The sequence below is a fragment of the Neofelis nebulosa genome, chromosome 6 (assembly GCF_028018385.1).
Source record: "Neofelis nebulosa isolate mNeoNeb1 chromosome 6, mNeoNeb1.pri, whole genome shotgun sequence".
NCBI classification, from domain to species: domain Eukaryota; kingdom Metazoa; phylum Chordata; class Mammalia; order Carnivora; family Felidae; genus Neofelis; species Neofelis nebulosa.
In genome coordinates, this window is record NC_080787.1 from 26,980,377 (window position 1) to 26,999,238 (window position 18,862).

General features: G+C 40.1%; 1 protein-coding gene across 5 annotated transcripts in view; it reads left to right on the top strand.

The window, feature by feature from the left end:
- Positions 1 to 18,862, top strand: part of LYRM4 (LYR motif containing 4) — a 172,017-nt gene that overhangs the window by 97,792 nt on the left and 55,363 nt on the right. For 3 of the 5 annotated variants that reach the window (XR_009262823.1, XM_058733133.1, XM_058733134.1), the window contains one exon: positions 10,476 to 10,583. The exons of the other annotated variants lie outside the window; for them this stretch is intronic. Coding sequence is in view for 2 of the 3 variants with exons in the window: in XM_058733133.1 (XP_058589116.1) it covers positions 10,476 to 10,583 (108 nt within the window). In the remaining variant the exon portion in view is untranslated. The remainder of the gene's footprint in view (positions 1 to 10,475; positions 10,584 to 18,862) is intronic. 5 annotated transcript variants of the gene reach the window in all.

The following is an 18,862-nucleotide window of genomic DNA, read 5'->3' on the forward strand; positions in this document are numbered from 1 at the left end:
GATTGTTGTTTTTTGTTTTTGTTTTTGTTTTAAGAAGAAATTCTAGGTAGATCAGCTTTGCAATACATCCATTTGGATTAAAAGTTGGCATTTGTAATAGGGGCACTTGTACCCCAATGTTTATAGCAGCACTCTCAACAGTAGCCAAATTATGGAAAGAGCCTAAATGTCCATCAACTGATGAATGGATAAAGAAATTGTGGTTTATATACACAATGGAATACTACGTGGCAATGAGAAAGAATGAAATATGGCCTTTTGTAGCAACATGGATGGAACTGGAGAGTGTGATGCTAAGTGAAATAAGCCATACAGAGAAAGACAGATACCATATGTTTTCACTCTTATATGGATCCTGAGAAACTTAACAGAAACCCATTGGGGAGGGGAAGGAAAAAAAAAAAAAAGGAGGTTAGAGTGGGAGAGAGCCAAAGCATATGAGACTCTTAAAAACTGAGAACAAACTGAGGGTTGATGGGGGGTGGGAGGGAGAGCAGGGTGGGTGACAGGTATTGAGGAGGGCACCTTTTAGGATGAGCACTGGGCATTGTATGGAAACCAATTTGACAATAAATTTCATATATTGAAAAAAAAAGTTGGCATTTGTAGCAATTGAATAAAGAACTATGGTTGTAGAAGGAGGCTAAGCCTCAGCCCTGAATCAAAGTTAACGGTATGTTACCAGGCCAAGGCTGCCTATTTCTGGCCAACTCACAGCGATGCTCCCACCCTCAACATAGCTCACTCCCAACCTTATGTTGACATTGCTTATTTCTGAGTTGAACTGGGTTGTCTTTTAACTTCGTCCCCATTGTTGCATCTCTCCAAAGTTCTGCCCACCCAAGGCATTAGGGGAAAGATCATTTACACCAGTACACAATCACTGCCAAGAAAGATGGGAGCCAGAGACAGCGCAAGGTTATCTCTTTCCAGCTCTGCCTATACCAGGGCCTTGTTTCAGGCTGAGATGTAGAGAAATGGGAAGTAAATGGGAACAGGAAGCCAAGATGGAAAGGCTAAATGTATCTTGGGCCCCTTTTACACCCTCACAGATTGCTAGAATATGAGGTCTATCCATGCTTACATGTCCATTTAAGAAAGGCAGACACAGATGATTTTGTATGTTTCATTTACACATACACACGTCTACAGAAAATAAGGAGTTCCCTTTCGGAAGCTTTGGGGTTTTTTTCTTTGTTTTTTAATACTTAAGAATCCTGAACAATGATTCTGGGGTGCCTGAGTATCTCAGTCGGTTAAGTGTCCAGCTCTTGATTTCGGCTCAAGTCATGATCTCACAGTTCGTGAGTTTGAGCTCCGCATTGGGCTCTGTGCTGACATCGCAGAGCCTGCTTGAGAGTCTCAGATTGTCTCTCTCCCTCTGTCTCTCTGTCCCTCCCCCTCACACACCCTATCTCAAAATAAATAGACTTAAAGAAAAAAAAAAAAAACCTGAACAAAGATTTTTTAAGAATCACATGGGAATTTCTCCATCCAAGTGTTACTCTTTAAATTATTTGCCTTGAGGGCCTGCCTGTTTACTTCAATAAACTTCCTTTTCAAAATTGCCATCCGTTTTAGTTTCCAGTGCACATAAGAAAATTGAGTTGTAGCATGGCCTCTTTCTTCATACTTGACTCTGAATCACTTTTGACTCTTTCAGAAAAGTAAATCTACCCTCACAGGATGAAACTTTGACAACACAGACAATATGCAAAAGAATGTCTGAGTTATTCATTCAATAAATATTGAATACCTACTATGTTGCCAAGTGTTCTGTGGGAGGACAGGCATGTAAGATGAATAGACAATTTCAGTCCTTACTCCTCAGCTGCTGACAGTCTTAGGGGAAGACAGACATTCTCAAACAATTAAATCCATAGTGAAAACTGGTGGCATATGGGGGTATAGCAGGAGCCCAAGGCGAGGAGTGGCTTTCAGAAATGTTTTGAATAAAGACACCATCCTTGGAATACATTATCATCTCTCAAAATGACAGTCTCAAGGAAGGTGCAGGATCTAGTATGTTTCTTGAAGACTATCTTCATTTTCTAATAATTGTAGTAAATAATAATAAATAATCAATGCATTTGACCTGATTTGTTAGAATAATAGAAAGCAGAACACTATAGTGTTGCCCTTTAGCCCCTAAAACTATTCAAAGAAGATAAGTTGGAGCATCTTATGACTCTCGTTGGATGTTATATTTTTGTAAGTCATTGAAAGAACCTGGGACTATAAGGATATATTTGATAAGGATAGCTAAAATGATTGAAGACAATGCTTCAGTAAAATATCCCTCAAGCCAGAGCAGTAGGACAGAAGCAGCATGTCAGAACAAGACAACATGGGAGTCTGGCTCTAGAGATAAATTAAACAAGGATCCTTCACTTGGATGATAATTGTGTTGGCACCAGAGAGCTTGTGTATCACTGAATTGTGCTCTTAAAGAGGCAGTCAGTGCTTCAAAAGCAGTCATCCTGGTGAACAGGGGTAGGGTTTTCTGGTCAGGAGATTTCATTTCAAGCAAGGATGTGATTATTCCTGACTGTCATTGCATTACCAGGAAAACTTGTTTCTGAGATCCTGAAGAATACATCAGCTATGACATTTAAGGAAGGCCTTCAGAAGCTGTACTAACTAGCAATAAAATATAAGGTTGAGAAATTTCTAAAATCCTCTGTAAGTTTTTGTGCCAAAACTCACATTTCAGCAATGGTCACAGCTGTCAAGAGCACAGCTCCCCTAAATACAGAGAAGTGGGAGACTTCAGTAGCCCTCCCTCAGTTATTGGTGATGTCCCTGCATTCACACACTTCCTTATTTTTCCTTCATACTGCCATTCTCAAGTTTTACACACATTTATGACATTGAAACAGGATTTTGGAGGTATTACAAAGAACCAACAACCCTAAACAAAATGAAATATGTCATTTAGAGCATTAAACAAGTATATTCCTAAGCACAACAATGTTTATATGTAATTGTGTGATGAGAAACTTGGGAAAACATACAAGAAGTTTTGGAAGTAATATCTCTGTCTCCATGCCAATGGAGATAAAATGATATTCTCTCACTTTTAGAAATCTGAGGTTCATATTCACTAAAACTTGAAAGGCTGTGAAATAGGTAATCAGTCAGCTGACATTATCCTTGATTTCAAAGATGAAAGCTTCATTTTCAGAGACAAACCTAGATCCAGTACTTCCACTGCTGGCTATTTACCCAAAGGGAAAATAAAACACTAATTTGGAAAGATATATGCACCCCTATGTTTATTGCAGCATTATTTACAATAGCCATGATATGGAAGCAATATAAAGTTTTGTCTAGTTTCTATGCACAGGTTCTGAACCCCTCTTAGAAAGGTCCAAAACTCTTAATACAAAGCAATACTAAAGATTGCACATTTACATCTATTCACAAAAATCTATGCACTGGGGTCTAGAATGCCCCTCATTTCAATACTGCTTACTTAAAACTTTTTTTTTTAATGTTTATTTATTCTTGAGAGACAGAGACAGAGACAGAGTGTGAGTGGGGGAAGGTCAGAGAGAGAGGGAGACACAGAATCTGAAGCAGGCTCCAGGCTCTGAGCTGTCCGCACAGAGCCTGACGCACGGCTCGAACTCACAGACTGTGAGATCATGACCTGATCTGAAGTCGGACACTTAACCAACTGAGCCACCCAGGTGCCCCTCAATACTGCTCACTTTAAATACTATTTGTAGAGCCTCTGTTCAAGAATCTAGGGTCTCCGGTGCCTGGGTGGCTCAGTCAGTTAAGCGTCCACCTTCAGCTCAGGCAATGATCTTGCAGTTCATGAGTTCTAGCCCCACATCGGGCTCTGTGCTGACAGCTCAGAGCCTGGAGCCTGATTCAGATTCTGTGTCTCCTTCTCTCTCTGCCTCTCTCTCTCTGTCTCTGTCTTTCAAAAATGAATTAAAAAAAAAAAAAAAAAAGAATCTAGGGTCTCACTAAATGGAAGGCATTCTTCCCCCATCTGTAATTAGTATAGGAATGGCAACATTTTAGTGCATTAATTTTATGTGTGATGTCTTTAAGCCCAATTAGCTAAGGAACAGACCTTTAATGACTAGCTGTATAAAATCAAAGAAGGACTGGCTTATATTTTATATCCTCAACTTGTCTCAATATTTGTTAGAATTTAAACTTTCCAAGGTTGATAATCTGTTTAAAATAAAAGGGAAAATATATATTTATACATGTACCTCAGTTTAATATTCTGGACTTAACAATTACCAATTATAAATGTAAAGACAAAAAGAAGTATAGTAAAATAGGCCAAGAAGAGATTTAAGAAATCTAAAGCTAAAGCTTTATTTTTCTTCCTGCCCTCCTTGTGCTAATCATTAACTGAGTTTACAAATAACTCCCTCCTCTGAGAAGAAATATAGCAACACCAAACAGGACAAGCACACCAAATGATCTGTATTTTCCTTTTTATAACTGAGTCTTTGTGAAAATGTCCCTGTGCAATATACATGCCTCAGGTTCTATTCATTATCACCTCTAGATGAAGCCACGAGTTGGGAAAGATGGATAAATTCCTCGTTTTAACTATAATAATTGATTTGAGAAGTGATGCTATCCTTAGGAACATGGCTGATGCCCTGAAAGGGTGAAATTAGTTGTTGTTTTCTTGGTGAAGATGAAATTTTAATGTTTCTTTATTTTTGAGAGAGAGTGAGACACACAGAGCGTAAGTGGGGGAGAGGCAGAGAGAGAAGGAGACACAGAATCTAAAGCAGATTCCAGACTCTGAGCTGTCAGCACAGAGCCCGACACGGGGCTCGAACTCCTGAGCCCCGATCATGACCTGAGCTGAAGTCTGATACTTAACCGAATGAACCACCCAGGTGCCGCGTTATGAAGGTAAAAATTTTAATGATTTTTCCATATTCTCTAGAACATTCACTGCTCTTTGTAAAATGCATTGTTAAATCTAAACACAGGCAGCTGCTTGTAGGAAACTCTTTATTCCTCCTTTACCCTAACATGAAGGACAAAAAAAAAAAAAAAGCAGCAGCAGCAGCTGGGAATATTTCCCGAGCGTGGACTACGGGAAGCATCAGGTCTGACTATACAGAAGGTGGTTTTCTCCAGTCTGCATACTGGGCCACAGTTCTCTTCTCGCAGAACTCTGGAGCTCAGGACCAGAAGTGACAGTAATGGTCCCCAGGACCTTTACCCCAAGGCCTTGGGGTAGGCTCTTCAGTCTGTACCTTCCAGAATCAATGCACAGACTCCTGGGTCCCCAACACCAGGTACTGCAGGAATCGGACCTTATCTCTAGGACAACTTGCTAGTGAACGCAACTCTCCCAACAGGATACTGTAATTTGTAAGCCAGTTCATTTCCCTAAGACCTTACTTCTTTGTAAAATGAACTTCTCTTTTGCATACATGAGCCCTACCTATGCTCAGAAGAATGGACCACCACCAGAGGTGTCTAGCCCAAAATAAGCACTCAGTAAATAGTAGGTCTGGAAACAAAAAAAAAACCTTAAAATATGACATGATGAGTTACTAATCACTCATACTCATTAAGTGCTCTCTTCAATATTATAATTTAGTGGAATTTCAAATATGTTAATATAGGTTATCATTCATTAATGAGAAAAGGATTGCAATTTTAACTCTCATATTTAACTCTTTAAAGTGTGGCATCGTTAATGCAGCTGGATGTTCTTATTCTATGACAGATTGGCTCATGATTCATTAGCTGTACACATCTTGGGTCCATATGTGCTGCTACACAGTAGGTTAGACCCCCACCTGGCTCAAGGAGTAGCCTAAAGGAATCTTGCAAACAGAAGATTCCAGTCCCTAGAGCAGTGCCAGGGCATAGCTTACATACAGCATGTGGCAGGGTTATTATGTCTAATTGGTACGTTGGTATTAACAAATGTGTAATGGCACAAAGCACAGGAAATTTCACTACATCTCTGGCAAATTCATAGTGAGAAAGAAGGACAGATGGTTGAAAACGGCCATAAAATGTTCTATTCCATGTCTGCAAAAATCATTAGTAGTTAAAGAGATGTTATTAATGGATCAGATTCACTTAGGGAGTCGTGTTTCTGTAATGCACATTAAAGCAATGATACTTCTGGTATTTTTAATGTAATCAGGGTCAAAGACAAACATGTCTTTGTATGTAATTAGAGAATAGATTTATCGACAGTAAAGAAGCTGTTCCACATCACTTAGGAAGTTGTTCTTATCTTCTTATTGAGGAGTAAAACGCCAAGCACATGCTAGCCTCGTAGGTCCCTGAAATAATACCATATTGTTTCATTGGTATAATCTCGGGAGATGGGGAAGGGGTAAAGTTATTATTTCTGAAAATCACCAAAAGCCCATTTTTAAAAAGCCACAAATAACCAGTTTGTAAATTATGAATGAGTGATTTTAATCCCCCAGGTTCTTTAACATATTCTTTTAGAATTAATACGAAAATCAGTGTTTGGACTTTGTGAGCATGAGAATGATTTCCGTGGATGTTTTTAAATTTATTTCTTTATTTTTTTAATTATTATTATTTTTCTTTTTTTTTAACTCATCTCTGTACCTGGTGTGGGGCTCGAACTCACAGCCCTGAGATCAAGAGTTACATGCTCTTGGGAACCTGGATGGCTCAGTAGATTAGGCATACAACTTTGGCTCAGGTCATGATCTCATGGTTCGTGAGTTCGAGCCCTGCATCAGCCTCTGTGCTGACGGCTCAGAGCCTGGAGCCTGCTTCAGATTCTGTGTCTCCCTCTCTCTCTGCCCCTCCCCCACTTGCACTCTGTCTCTCTCTCTCTCTTTCAAAAATAAATAAACATTTTAAAAAATTGTTTTTAAAGAGTTACATGCTCTTCTGACTGAGCCTACCATGCGCCCTAATTTCAGTGGACGTTTTATGTCTGTGTGACAGCATAATATCTGTGAACTGATGGAGGTGCTTTAGGCCAGGTGCAGTGGCTTGTCATGGCCCCCTCCATGTGGAGTGGAACTTTCCGCCCTACAGGTCCAGAATGCCAGAATCAGGAGGTTGTCAGTACTTAGGGACAGCGGCTTTCCTTAGGACATCTCAAGGTGCAAAACAGGATTAAGGCAATTGTGTGAATCTAGCCGGGAAGCCAGAGGGATGGAGGTGTTCGGGAACCTGTGGTCATTGTTCTTGGGCTTTCTCTCACTCACATTGTTCAGAAATACTCTTTCCCCAGCTCTTTCTCTTTCTGGGCTTTCTGAAACTGCTGCTCCTGAGAGCAGCTCTTGCACACAGAGGCAGCTCGTGTTTCTGCATGCTTTCCCAGCGTGGTAGAATGCATGGGCTTGTAGCACGTTTTCACTTGTTACCTTTTAGATCAGCTGCCAACCGTTGGCTTCCAGGCAGGCCTGTAATTACATAGTTTGTGTGTCTCCAGAGCCCCTTTTGGACATGGGCTAGAGTTCTTAAGGCAGCTGGCTACGCTCATGATGCTTTTCCTGAAGCACACGACCTGGAGCTACAAACAGAGATAGCGGTTCTGTTGCTGTCCCCACACGACTGTGTGGGCGTCACATCGTGTGGGCATCACAGTTAGGTTTGTGGATTTTATCCCAATGGAGCACTGATTTACAGTGTTCTCTTCTACAAACCGATTGCCTCGGAGTAGGTTTCCCCCAGTTCATAGCCATTTCCTTATCCTGTCAACCTAAAAATAATAACAATAAACCATTTAAACATCCTATATAAATCTGCCAGGTTTGATAAAAAGCGAGGGGGAGAAATCTCATCACCTCCAGTGACAGTGGTGTAAAATCCCTGCATTTGGCTCTGGCAGAGTTTCCACCACAGAAAGAGGTGCTTTGTCATCACTTTGGGCTCTTAAAATGTTGGGTGTTTTTTGGGGTTTTTTTTTTCCCTCTCCCGCCCCTCTCCCTGCCCTCCTTCCTGAACAGTTAAAATGTTTATACGGTTGGTTAACAAACATCAGCAAAATGATAACAATCGCTATTGATCCCTGTATTATGGCTGTGGCAAGTCTAAACTTGCAGATTTATTCCTGATTATAAAATAAGTCTTGGCTCTCTTTGTGCATTCGTTGGCCCCCGCCACCCGACACATTGTTCATTTCTGTGTGACACTGGTGTATCTTCCTCAGGTGAGAGGTGTCAGCCGTGAACTGGAGTAAGCCCTCCAGGTGCTAGATGCAGCTGTGCACCAGTGATTTATTCTTATAAATGTAGGACTTGAAGGGGTAGAGGGCTCTCAAAAGCAGTGTTCTCCTGTTTTCCCCAACAAGGAGAGAGGGGAGGAGCTGGAGACAGATAGGACGTTGATGAATGATCAGTGGTTTTGTTGCCACTGGGAAGGTTGGTTCAAGGGAAGTATTGCATTTTTTATTACATGAATAATCTATATTTACTGTAATAATATTTGAGGGGAGAAAAATTATTCATAGTTCTACTCATGAAACACTATTATTTTCGTGTATATCCTCCAGAATGTTACTTCTGCAGATACATAAGAATGTGTATTTTTCAATAAATGGAATTCTAATCCTTCATAACTTTGTGACTTCCTAATTATAATTAACAGCTTTCAAGTCAGTAAAAGTACGCAAGCATCATCATTTTTAAATGGACACATAGGGCACCACTGAATGCACTGCTTCCTTTGTTTTGCTAATCCTTTATTGTTAGAGCTGAAGGTGTGTGCGACTTTAAACAATGCCATGATGAACATCCTTGTGAGTAAGATATCTTTGTTCACTTATCTAGCTCTTCATTTCGGGTAGATTACTGGAAATAGACTTGGCTCAGGTCATAATCTCGCAGTTTCTGGGGTTGAGCCCTGCATTGGGCTCTGTGCTGACAGCTCAGCCTGGAGTCTGCTTCATGTTCTGTGTCTCCCTCTTTCTGCATCTCCCCCACTCACTCCCACTCCCTCCCTCTCTCTCTCACTCTCTCTCTCTCTCTCTCTCAAAGATAAATAAACAGTAAAAAAAAAAAAGTACACCCAGTTTAAGGAGATTTTCTACATGCCCGATTTGGGAGAGAGGGTGTGTGTTTGTTTTTACTATTCTACTGTGCTCTTCCTATGCTGTGAGATTAGATAAAATCTTGTCATTTGTATAGCCATATTTAAAGGAATAAAGTAAGAAAAGCTGTTTCACATCTAATTGCTTCTTGGGTCACAGAACCGTTGTGAATCTGACTAGAAACCGTTGTGAATGCTCCCCTAGAAAAATGGATGTATGTATATATACAATGCCAAGGGTTCATCTGCTCCTGAACCTAATCCATGGACTCCAGTTCAGTCTTTGACTTCTAGGTTATTCTTAGTTTTTTTATTTGTAATTATTGTCACTTTCACACCAGTTAAGAATGAAGTTAATTTATTGTTTCTGCTCTAGTCTAATAAATATTTTATGCTCTTCCATGTATAGTCTGTTTTACAGTGGACTGTTATCAAATAGTATTGAAACCAAGAATGAAATCATTTCTGCAGAAAGACAGACTGCCCCTACTACTCTAGACTTACATATTGCAAAGGGTTACCAAAGATGTGTTTGAGCCATTTGGGTGAGACCATTCTAAACATACAGAATGTGATGTTCACATGCTTCACTTTACCCCATCTGTTCATGCATTTTTCCTGCTTGTAGGATTTACCCAGTTGATTGTCTCACGGTCCCATTTGGCATGACCAAAGCCAGACTCATCATTTCTTTCCCAACATGTCTGCCTTATTGTATCCAAATGTCTGTTAATCACACTGTTCTTCTTCCAGTTACTCATGGGTGGAATTTTAGACTCATCTTGAGCTTTCCTTGCCCAATGTATTAATCAGGGATCCCCACAGAAACAGAACCAAGAGGATAGATATGTGTATAGAGAGGGAGAGGGAGAAAGGGAGAGAGATTTGTTATGAGGAATTGGCCCACAATTATGGAGGCTGGCAAGTCTCAAGATCTCCAGGGTGAGTCTGCTGGAGACCCAGAAGAGCTGACCGTTTAGTTCTGGTCCAAAGATCAGTAGGCTTAAGACATAGGAAGATCCTTTATGTCAGTTTCAGTCCAAAGGCAGGGTAAAAGCTGATACTCCTTTTAAGACCAGCAGGCAGGAAGAATTCTTTTTCTTAGGAGAGGGTCAGCTTTTTTATTCTTCTCAGTCCTTCAACTGATTGGGTAAGGCCCACCCACATTATGGAAGGCGGTCTACTTTACTCAGTGTTGGAAGTAAACTGGCCACCATAACATGGAGGGCAGGGAGAGACCAAAAAAAGAGGCAGATCATCCCAGATTGGTAGTTGGCAGGTTTAACAAGCAAGGGAACTTCCTTACAAGGCTTATCTGGAGTGGCCACAAGAGAAGTAGATCTTTGCACCTGCCCACCAAACTCTTAAGTCTGTATAGAGACCTGAACTGGGTTCAGTCACATACCATCTAGATGGTCTTAACAACACTTTGTTCTTTCAAGGTTATGTCCTTGAAATCAACGCCTGCTGTGGGAATGGTGGGCAGGACACACATTCCAAGGACAGGGGCAGCATTGAGGAACCTCTACTTGCCAGGGTCCAGCTCACAGGTAAACTGGCAGTCACGTCCTCTTGATTACGTCCTCCAGCACTCAGTCTACCTATTTAAATGATAATACCATCCAGAAGCATCACACAGGTCATCTCTTCTTCCTGCAAACCTAGTAGAAGACACATAACAAATGAAGAGTGCAAGGTGACAGGATAAAGTAGAACTGGGTTTTTTCCTATGGGGCTTACAGAATACTGAGAGAAACAGTTGGGAAAAGGCAAGATAAATCAACATCACAACCCTAGACAGGAAACACTTTCAGGGTTGAAAAAAGGTTTTAACTTACAGGAAGAATGTGTGTGGTATACAGGAATGAAAATAGGAATATGTTTCATATACAGTGGATTCTCATTATTTGCAGAGTCCATATTTGTGCATTCACACACTTGATACCCATGGCACCTTCACCAGTGGTTATCTTACTGTTGGCCACGCCATTAACAGTGCCACTGTAATTCTCTGGTTTTTTTTTTTTTTAAGTTTATTTATTTTTGAGAGAGTGAGAAAAAGTGTGAATGGGGAAGGGGCAGACAGAGGGAGACAGAATCCCAAGCAGGCTCCTCACTGTCAACGAGCCTGATGCAAGGCTCGATCTCATAAGCTAGGCAGAGCCACCCAGATGCCTGCTTAAAGATGCTCTCGTGTGCCCTGACAAGTTTTGCTCATGCCTTTTGTGGTGTCATTTGACTCCTTGTGTTCTCATTGAAAACTGTCCTGTTTAGGGGCACCTGAGTGGCTCAGTCAATGAAGCATCCAACTCTTGATTTCAGCTCAGGTCATGATCTCACCATTCGTGAGATCAAGCCCCATATCAGGCTCATTACTAACAGTGCAGAGCCTGGTTGGTATTCTCTCTCTCTCTCCCTCTCACTTCCCTCCCCTGCTTGTGTGTTCTCTCTCTCTCTCAAAATAAATAAATATTTTTTAAAAGTAAAATAAAAACTGACCAGTTTTATTTCTGTTTTGATTCCCTAATTGGTCAGATCTAACTGCTGCCATCTAAGTGATGAGATTTGTTGTTCAAGCAAGAAAGAGCCAAAAATATATCAGTCTGGGTTTTTTTCCTAGCAATTTATTTTGAAATTTTTCAAAAATACAAGAAAAAAAATTTTTTCAATAATACAGTAATAACCCATATACCCTTTGCCCTTATTGACCGGTTGTTAGCCTTTGCCACATTTGCTTGCTCTTACTTATTTGCCCATCTTCTTGCTCTCTTCCCTCCTTCTCTGTCACCATCATGGTCATCCTCTGTATGTTTTCCGGAACCATTTGAAAGTAAGTTGCACACATGACACTTTACTCCTAAGTGTTTCAGCAGGTATCTCCTCTAAGAACAAGCACATTCTCCTACATGGCCACGATACCAACATCACATCCAGGACAGTTGTCAATGATGCAATAGTATTATCCGTTAGCATAAAATACAATCCAACACACATTTCTCCACACTCCCCCATCATACTCCTCCCTCTCCCGCCTCCCACCAGGATCCAATAAAGGGTCCACTCACTGGCTGCCATGTTTCTTCTGTCTCCTTAAATCTGGACCACCCCTCTCCTCGCCCTTTTTTGTGTCTTTCGTGAGATTTCAGTTTTGAAGAGTCCAGGGCTTGTCATGGATAATGTCCTGCCATTTGGACTTAGCCCATTACCCTTAGATTCAGGTAAAACATTTCTGGCAAGAATACTACATGAGTAATGTACCTTCTCATCTTGTCACATCAGGAGGCACCCCAGTATTGGGGATACTCAGTTTGATCATTTGCTCGCTACCTCCTTTTCTCCCTATAATTAGTAAGTGATATTTGAGGCCTAGTGAAAATCTTGTTCTTCAGCAACTTTTCATCCATGTTTTAGCATTCATTGGCAGTGACCCTTGCCTGAATTAATTATTACATGAGTGGTTGCAAAAGGTGATTTTCCAAATAGCTGACATTCTATCCAAAAGAGCTCTTTTCCTCTCTTAGCCTTCTCACCCAATTTTTTTTTATCACTAGAGATTTATTGTTGGTTCAGAGTGTAATCCATTACCATCATTGTTTATTTGATGCTTGCATTGTCCCACATTTGCCAGTGGGAGCTTTTTCTAACCAGTTCCTGTGCCCCTTTAATATGGCCCAGTTAGTCTTTGAGCACCTCCTTGTTTTCTGACACAAAGTGGGTTTTTTTCTTTGTTTCTTCCCAATAATATGTTAAAAGAAACAATTGTATATTGTTTTCTACCCATAACTATATTTTATCAGAGCAGCCTACTATTTTAAAGAAGCAAACAAAATGTATACCCCATTCATAGCTAAAAATAAAATACACTGTATTTCTCCAGAAACAGATTTCTGGATCAGAGCCCAGCTACTAATAACACACATAAACAGTCGCTTCCTCTCAGCAAAGAGTAGTAGGCCATTAAGAAATATCTGACTCGGGGCGCCTGGGTGGCGCAGTCGGTTAAGCGTCCGACTTCAGCCAGGTCACGATCTCGCGGTCCGTGAGTTCGAGCCCCGCGTCGGGCTCTGGGCTGATGGCTCGGAGCCTGGAGCCTGTTTCCGATTCTGTGTCTCCCTCTCTCTCTGCTCCTCCCCCGTTCATGCTCTGTCTCTCTCTGTCCCAAAAATAAATAAAAAAATAAAAAAAAAAAAAAAAAAAAAAAAAAAGAAATATCTGACTCGGCATTGTTTGTGTGTGAAAAGCCTCTTCCATGACAGCAGAAAAAGGAAAGTGAGTTGTCCTGACAATTCAGAATGTTTAAATCATTCATCGGACAGGTGTTTTTATAATTTACATTGTGTGCCCAGCACCATGCTAAAGGCCATTATAGATCTATAAGGATATATTGTTAAAAAGGCAAAAGGAGATAAAGCTAGTTGAAAAATAGAAACGGATCAATACGTGACACGTACTTATTAATGTTATAGGAATTAATAGGGGAAGAGATAGCATGGAGCAGAATGTGGGAGAACTTGTGAAGGAGCTCAGAGCAAAAGTGAACTTTGAGTCAATGGTTGTGTTTCTGGTTTGTGTAGGCATGAAACGAGACTTTTTTGACATATGAAGCTGTCAGCAGTGATTGTCTTTGGGGAGGGGGACCAGAGCAACAAGACATAAGGCAGCAGCCTTTTTGTTATGTGTCCTTGTGTGCATATATTACTCTTACAGTAACAGAGACAGATTTAAGATCTTGCTTATTAAAGATGAATGACCTAATAGGAAGAGGAGTCTATACCAACTGAATAAAAAACTTGAAGTCCAGCCATGGGTTGGGCTGGGTAGTGGGAGCAAAGTTATAATTGATCTTTCAGACAATGGGGGACTACTGAAAGGTTGTGACAAAAGTAGGCATGCCTTGGGGGAACTAATGTAGCAAAAAAGTAATTTGCACATACACCGGAGGCTTATTTGTCTTTATTCAGAAGAGAGTCACTATGTGGTAGTTAAAATCAAGTTTAATTGCATCTAGTTTATTTAAAACACACTTTGATTTATATTTTTGAAAGTGGAGTCATTGGGATATGTCTTTTGAATAAATCAAGGCATACGTGGATGTATTTATGGATTCTTTGGACAATTTGTTTTGATCTACGACTTCTGAAATTGCACTCCTCAAAAACTGGCTTCTGTGGCTTTGGCACAACCTTTTTTTTGTTTTTGTTTTTAATTACCACAAAGGTTTAAATGCCAGTGATCATGTATCTAGTCAAATTCTAATGATACAGCTTTTGGAGACAGGATGCCACAGTAAAATGATTTTTGTGGTTTAATCAGTTTTGTACTGACATACTGGGCTGCTTTCAACTGTGGATTCCACTAATACCTCACACTTCACTGTGATGAGTCATGCGCAGGGAAGAATGGAGAGGAACCTGCATGTATGACACACTCTGTAAATGGATGACCCTTCCCTTTCTCCCTGTAAAGCCAACTGTTGACAACTATAGGCTTTTTGTGCTCGGTTTGCTTTGGTTTGGATGTTTGGGCAGGGGGAGGGTGGTGGTTAGAGGTGGTGTTTTTGTTGTTGTTGTTTTTGTTTGTTTGTTTGTTTTTTGCCTCCATTGAATATAACAAATTAAATCCAAGGAAAATTCTCAAACTGTCAAAATAAATTCAATTTGTATTTACTCAAGTACAGATGGTCCCAGTTTTCAATAATTCATTCAGCCAAGGAGGCTTTTAAAAACTAGTATTTTATTCCTCTTCATTCTAAGCCACTTATTTCTTTTCTCCTAAGTCCAAAAATAAGCATATGAAGCTCAGATCAGTGTTTTGTTTCACCTGTGGAGTCTCATCCAGTGGTGGTGATGGGTTGTTCATCCCGATGTGGATTACTTATGAGGTCAAAGGACTTGTTTTACTCCCCTCTACTGTCTGACAGGCTGAAACTAACAGGGACAAGTGGGAAGTGGCTTAGGTAAAACATCACTCTCTACTCCACTTATCTCACCCCCCAAAATCAACGAAGGCAGCAAGAACACCTTGAAAGAAAAAAAAAAATGAAGCACCTCTACACAGTATATTCAGCATAAAAACTGGGCCAGAAGATCACATGGTGTGGCTTTTTAAAACAACTCTCACTTCCTCAGGTCACCACTGTTTACATGATGATGTCGGGTAGCTTCTGAGCTTTTTAAGCGAAACCTTTTAATATTTAATGTGGTTAAAAAAAGGTTTTCCACAGGCAGCTTTCAACACTACCACAAATCTCTGTCTGTACGGTGGTGGTTATTGTAGTGTATCCCTTAAAAATTCTTTTTTTTTTTTTTTTTTTTTTTTTGTACGTACTACCAACTCTGGAGTAAATACCAACACAGAACAAAATATTCTCAAATGGCTCTTTCATAGCACTTGCTATTCTAGTGAATGAGATGTTTTTCCCCACTATATGCATTTTTGTTGCTTTTAGTAAAACTTGAATTATACTTATAATGTTTTTTAAAAACTAAGATTGCCCTCCTAGCCTTTCACTTTACTGATTTTGTAAGTCTCAGCTTTGTCCATGATTCTCAGTTTCATTCGACACTTCCTTTTAGCAGATTATGGACATGTAAGTCTCAATCTCTGTAACCTGTTTTCTAGAAATAGACTAAAAGGAAATAAGCTAGCATTTGTTGCCAATTTTGGGAAAATTGTGTTGTGTCATATCTAAAAATGAATTTCCTAGGATTCTGTAATTATAGTCACTGATTCGTGTAGTATCAACACAAAACTGGAGAAAAACAAATCAGGACAACTGGATGTTAGCATAGCAGAGCTACAAAAAGATGGCTAAAGGGATCATTAAAGAGTCTGCTCACTGAAAAATAAACACAGACATACACTTGTGTCCACACTAAAACTACTACTAAATCACTCACGGGCAGGAATAGTAAGTGATGATTTGAATGAGGAAGTAAGACAAATTCACTGAAACTAGCAGTGTCTTCTATCCTTTTATTTCTCCATTTTCTCATCTAAAAGAAAGTAAAGAAAATACTTCTAATTAGATGCTTACAACGAGTTCACATGCTTGGCTGGATGATAGGATACCCAAAAGCACTGCATTCAAACTCTTAAACTAAGTTCCAGCTGGGGAAGCTTCTGCAGAGCATAGTTTCCCCTTTTTTGTTCTAGTTTCTTGTTTGTTTTGTTTTTAAGAATTACCCACACACACACCAAAAAAAGTGGGGGGTGGGAGAATTCCCTTTAGATTACTAGTCATATAAAAATGCCCTGGGAAGGGCGTGGAGCAAATGGGGAGAGAAAATTGTTTAAAAGTGAATTGGGTTTTGGGGGGGGGGGGGCACCTAGGTGGCTCAGTCTGACTTGATTTTGGCACAGGTCGTGATCCCAGGATCATGGAATCAAACCCCACGTCAGGCTTTGCACTCAGCATGGAGCCTGCTTGAGATTCTCTCTCTCTCTCCCTCCCCCCATCTCCCCCACTCACAATCTCTCTCTGGAAAATAAAAATAGAAAGTGAATTGGCTTTTAAATAAAAAACTCAAAAATGAATTTCTTTAAAAACACATTTTGTTAAAATATGTAAACAGTACAATATTGTAACAGCACAGCTCAACGTATTTTTGTAAAATGAAGACATCATGTACTCAGGACCCAAATCAATCAAGTGAACATTATCAGCACTCCACAAGCCCCTTGTAGTTCCTTGTCCCAGGACCCCACCAAGGATAACCACTGTCCTGCTTTATCACATGGATTGGTTTTCCTGTTTTTATACTTTCCACAAATGGAATCTGGCTACTCTTGCTCAATATTATTTGAGATTCGTCCATATTATTCTGTGCTAGTGTGGATGGTTTGTCCTCAGGGCTGTATATTTTTTCATTGTGTTAATACACCACAAAACTTATCTATCCTTTTTTACCACTGATGGGTATTTGGGTAGTTTCGAGTTTAGGGCTGAATAGTGCCACTATATATATATAATTTGGTACTTATCTTTTAGTGGATGGTCATTCTAGGACCTGGTCCTAGACTTTGCATGTATTCAGCTCTAGAAGATTCAGCCAAGCGGTTTTCCAAAATAGATGCACCAAATTGCATCCCCATGGATGCATGCAATTTATATTCTACTTGTTCCACATCCTTTCTAATACTTGGTATTTTCTGTCCTTTTTCATTTTAACCACTCTAGGGGATATGGTGGTTTTAATTTTAATTTTTCTAATAACTCACAAAGATGAGCCCCTTTTCATGTATTTGTACATGGAGGGATGTTTCATGTTTAGAGATTGGAATACCCATTAGAAAGTTGTCAGTGTTGTTCAGGTTGATGTATAGACATAATACAATCCCAGTCAAATTACTAGCAATTTTATTTTTGCAGAAACTGAGAAGCTCATTTAAAAATTCACATGGGTATTCAAAGGACCAAGGATAGCCAAAGAATTCTTACAGAAAATGGAGAAAGCAAGAATACTTGTACTATTGCATAGAAAGGTTTCTAAAGCTTTGGTAACTAAGACAGTGTTACTGGTGCAGGGCAAGGCTAACAGATCAATGGAACAGACTAGAGTCCAGAAACGGGCCCACTTCTATACTGTCATCTGATCTATGGCAGAGATGACACTGCATTGCAGTGGGAAAAGGATAGCCTTTTCAATAAATGGTGTTCAGCTATTTGGGTAACTATTTGGAGATAAAAGAATCTTGACCTCTTCCTCATTTCATGCAAAAAGTGGATTGTAGATTTAAATGGGAAAAATAAATAAATATATATGTGTACTTTTAGAGGAAGACCGAAGAAAACAACCTTACTACCTGGGAGTAGACAAAGATTTCTTAAATAGGACACAAAAAGTATGAACCATAAAAAATTAATATATTGGGCCATGTTAAAATTGTGATGTCAGGGGACCCCTGGTCAGTTCAGTGGTTAGAGCATGTGATTCTTGACCTCAGGGTCCTGGCTTCAAGCCCCATGTTGGGCATGGAGCCAACTTAAAAAAATTAATTTAGGGGCTCCTTGGTGGCTCAGTTGGTTAAGCAGCCAGCTGCGGCTCAGGTCATGATCTCACAGTTTGTGAGTTCAAGCCCCACGTTAGGCTCTCTGCTGACAGCTCAGAGCCTGGAACCTGCTTCAGATTCTGTGTCTCCCCCGCTCTCTCTGCCCCTCCCCCACTCACACTTTGTCTCTCTCTCTCTCTCTCCCTCTCTCTCTCTCTCAAAAATAAACATTAAAAAATTGTTTTAAATAAAAATGGGTGAAAATTTTGAACATTCACAAAAGGTGATATCCAGATGGCCATGTTTTTTCATTTTCTCCTTACTTTTAATAAGAGAATATGTATGTCGTGTACATATTCAGCTACTCTTTACTACTGCCATTCTAAAAGAGTATGCCTAGAAAACATCAATAATATGTATAATTACATGAAAACATGATGTCCTTTCAATATTACTGTTTTAGGTTCATGTTGTTTTGATGCCATGGACATATAAACATGCAGAATCTAAAGCATGCAACAGCAGGAAACACCAGATGGTTTCGCACATACTTATAACCCTAAAAAAAAAATTAGCTTTTCCATTACCGTGAAATGTGAGCAAACAGATCTCCTCTGCCTCCTGCTTGTCTCCTTTTCCCTCTCCCCCTCCCTTCTCTCTCTCCTCCCCTCCACCCCTTCTCTCTCTCTCTCTCTCTCTCTCTCTCTCTCTCTCTCTCTCACACACACACACACACACACACACACACACACAGTTCAGTCTTTGAGCTATGGACATCTCATCCCTGACCCAGATCGGGCTCACTATTGCTGGTCACTAATGTCATCTTTATGGAAAT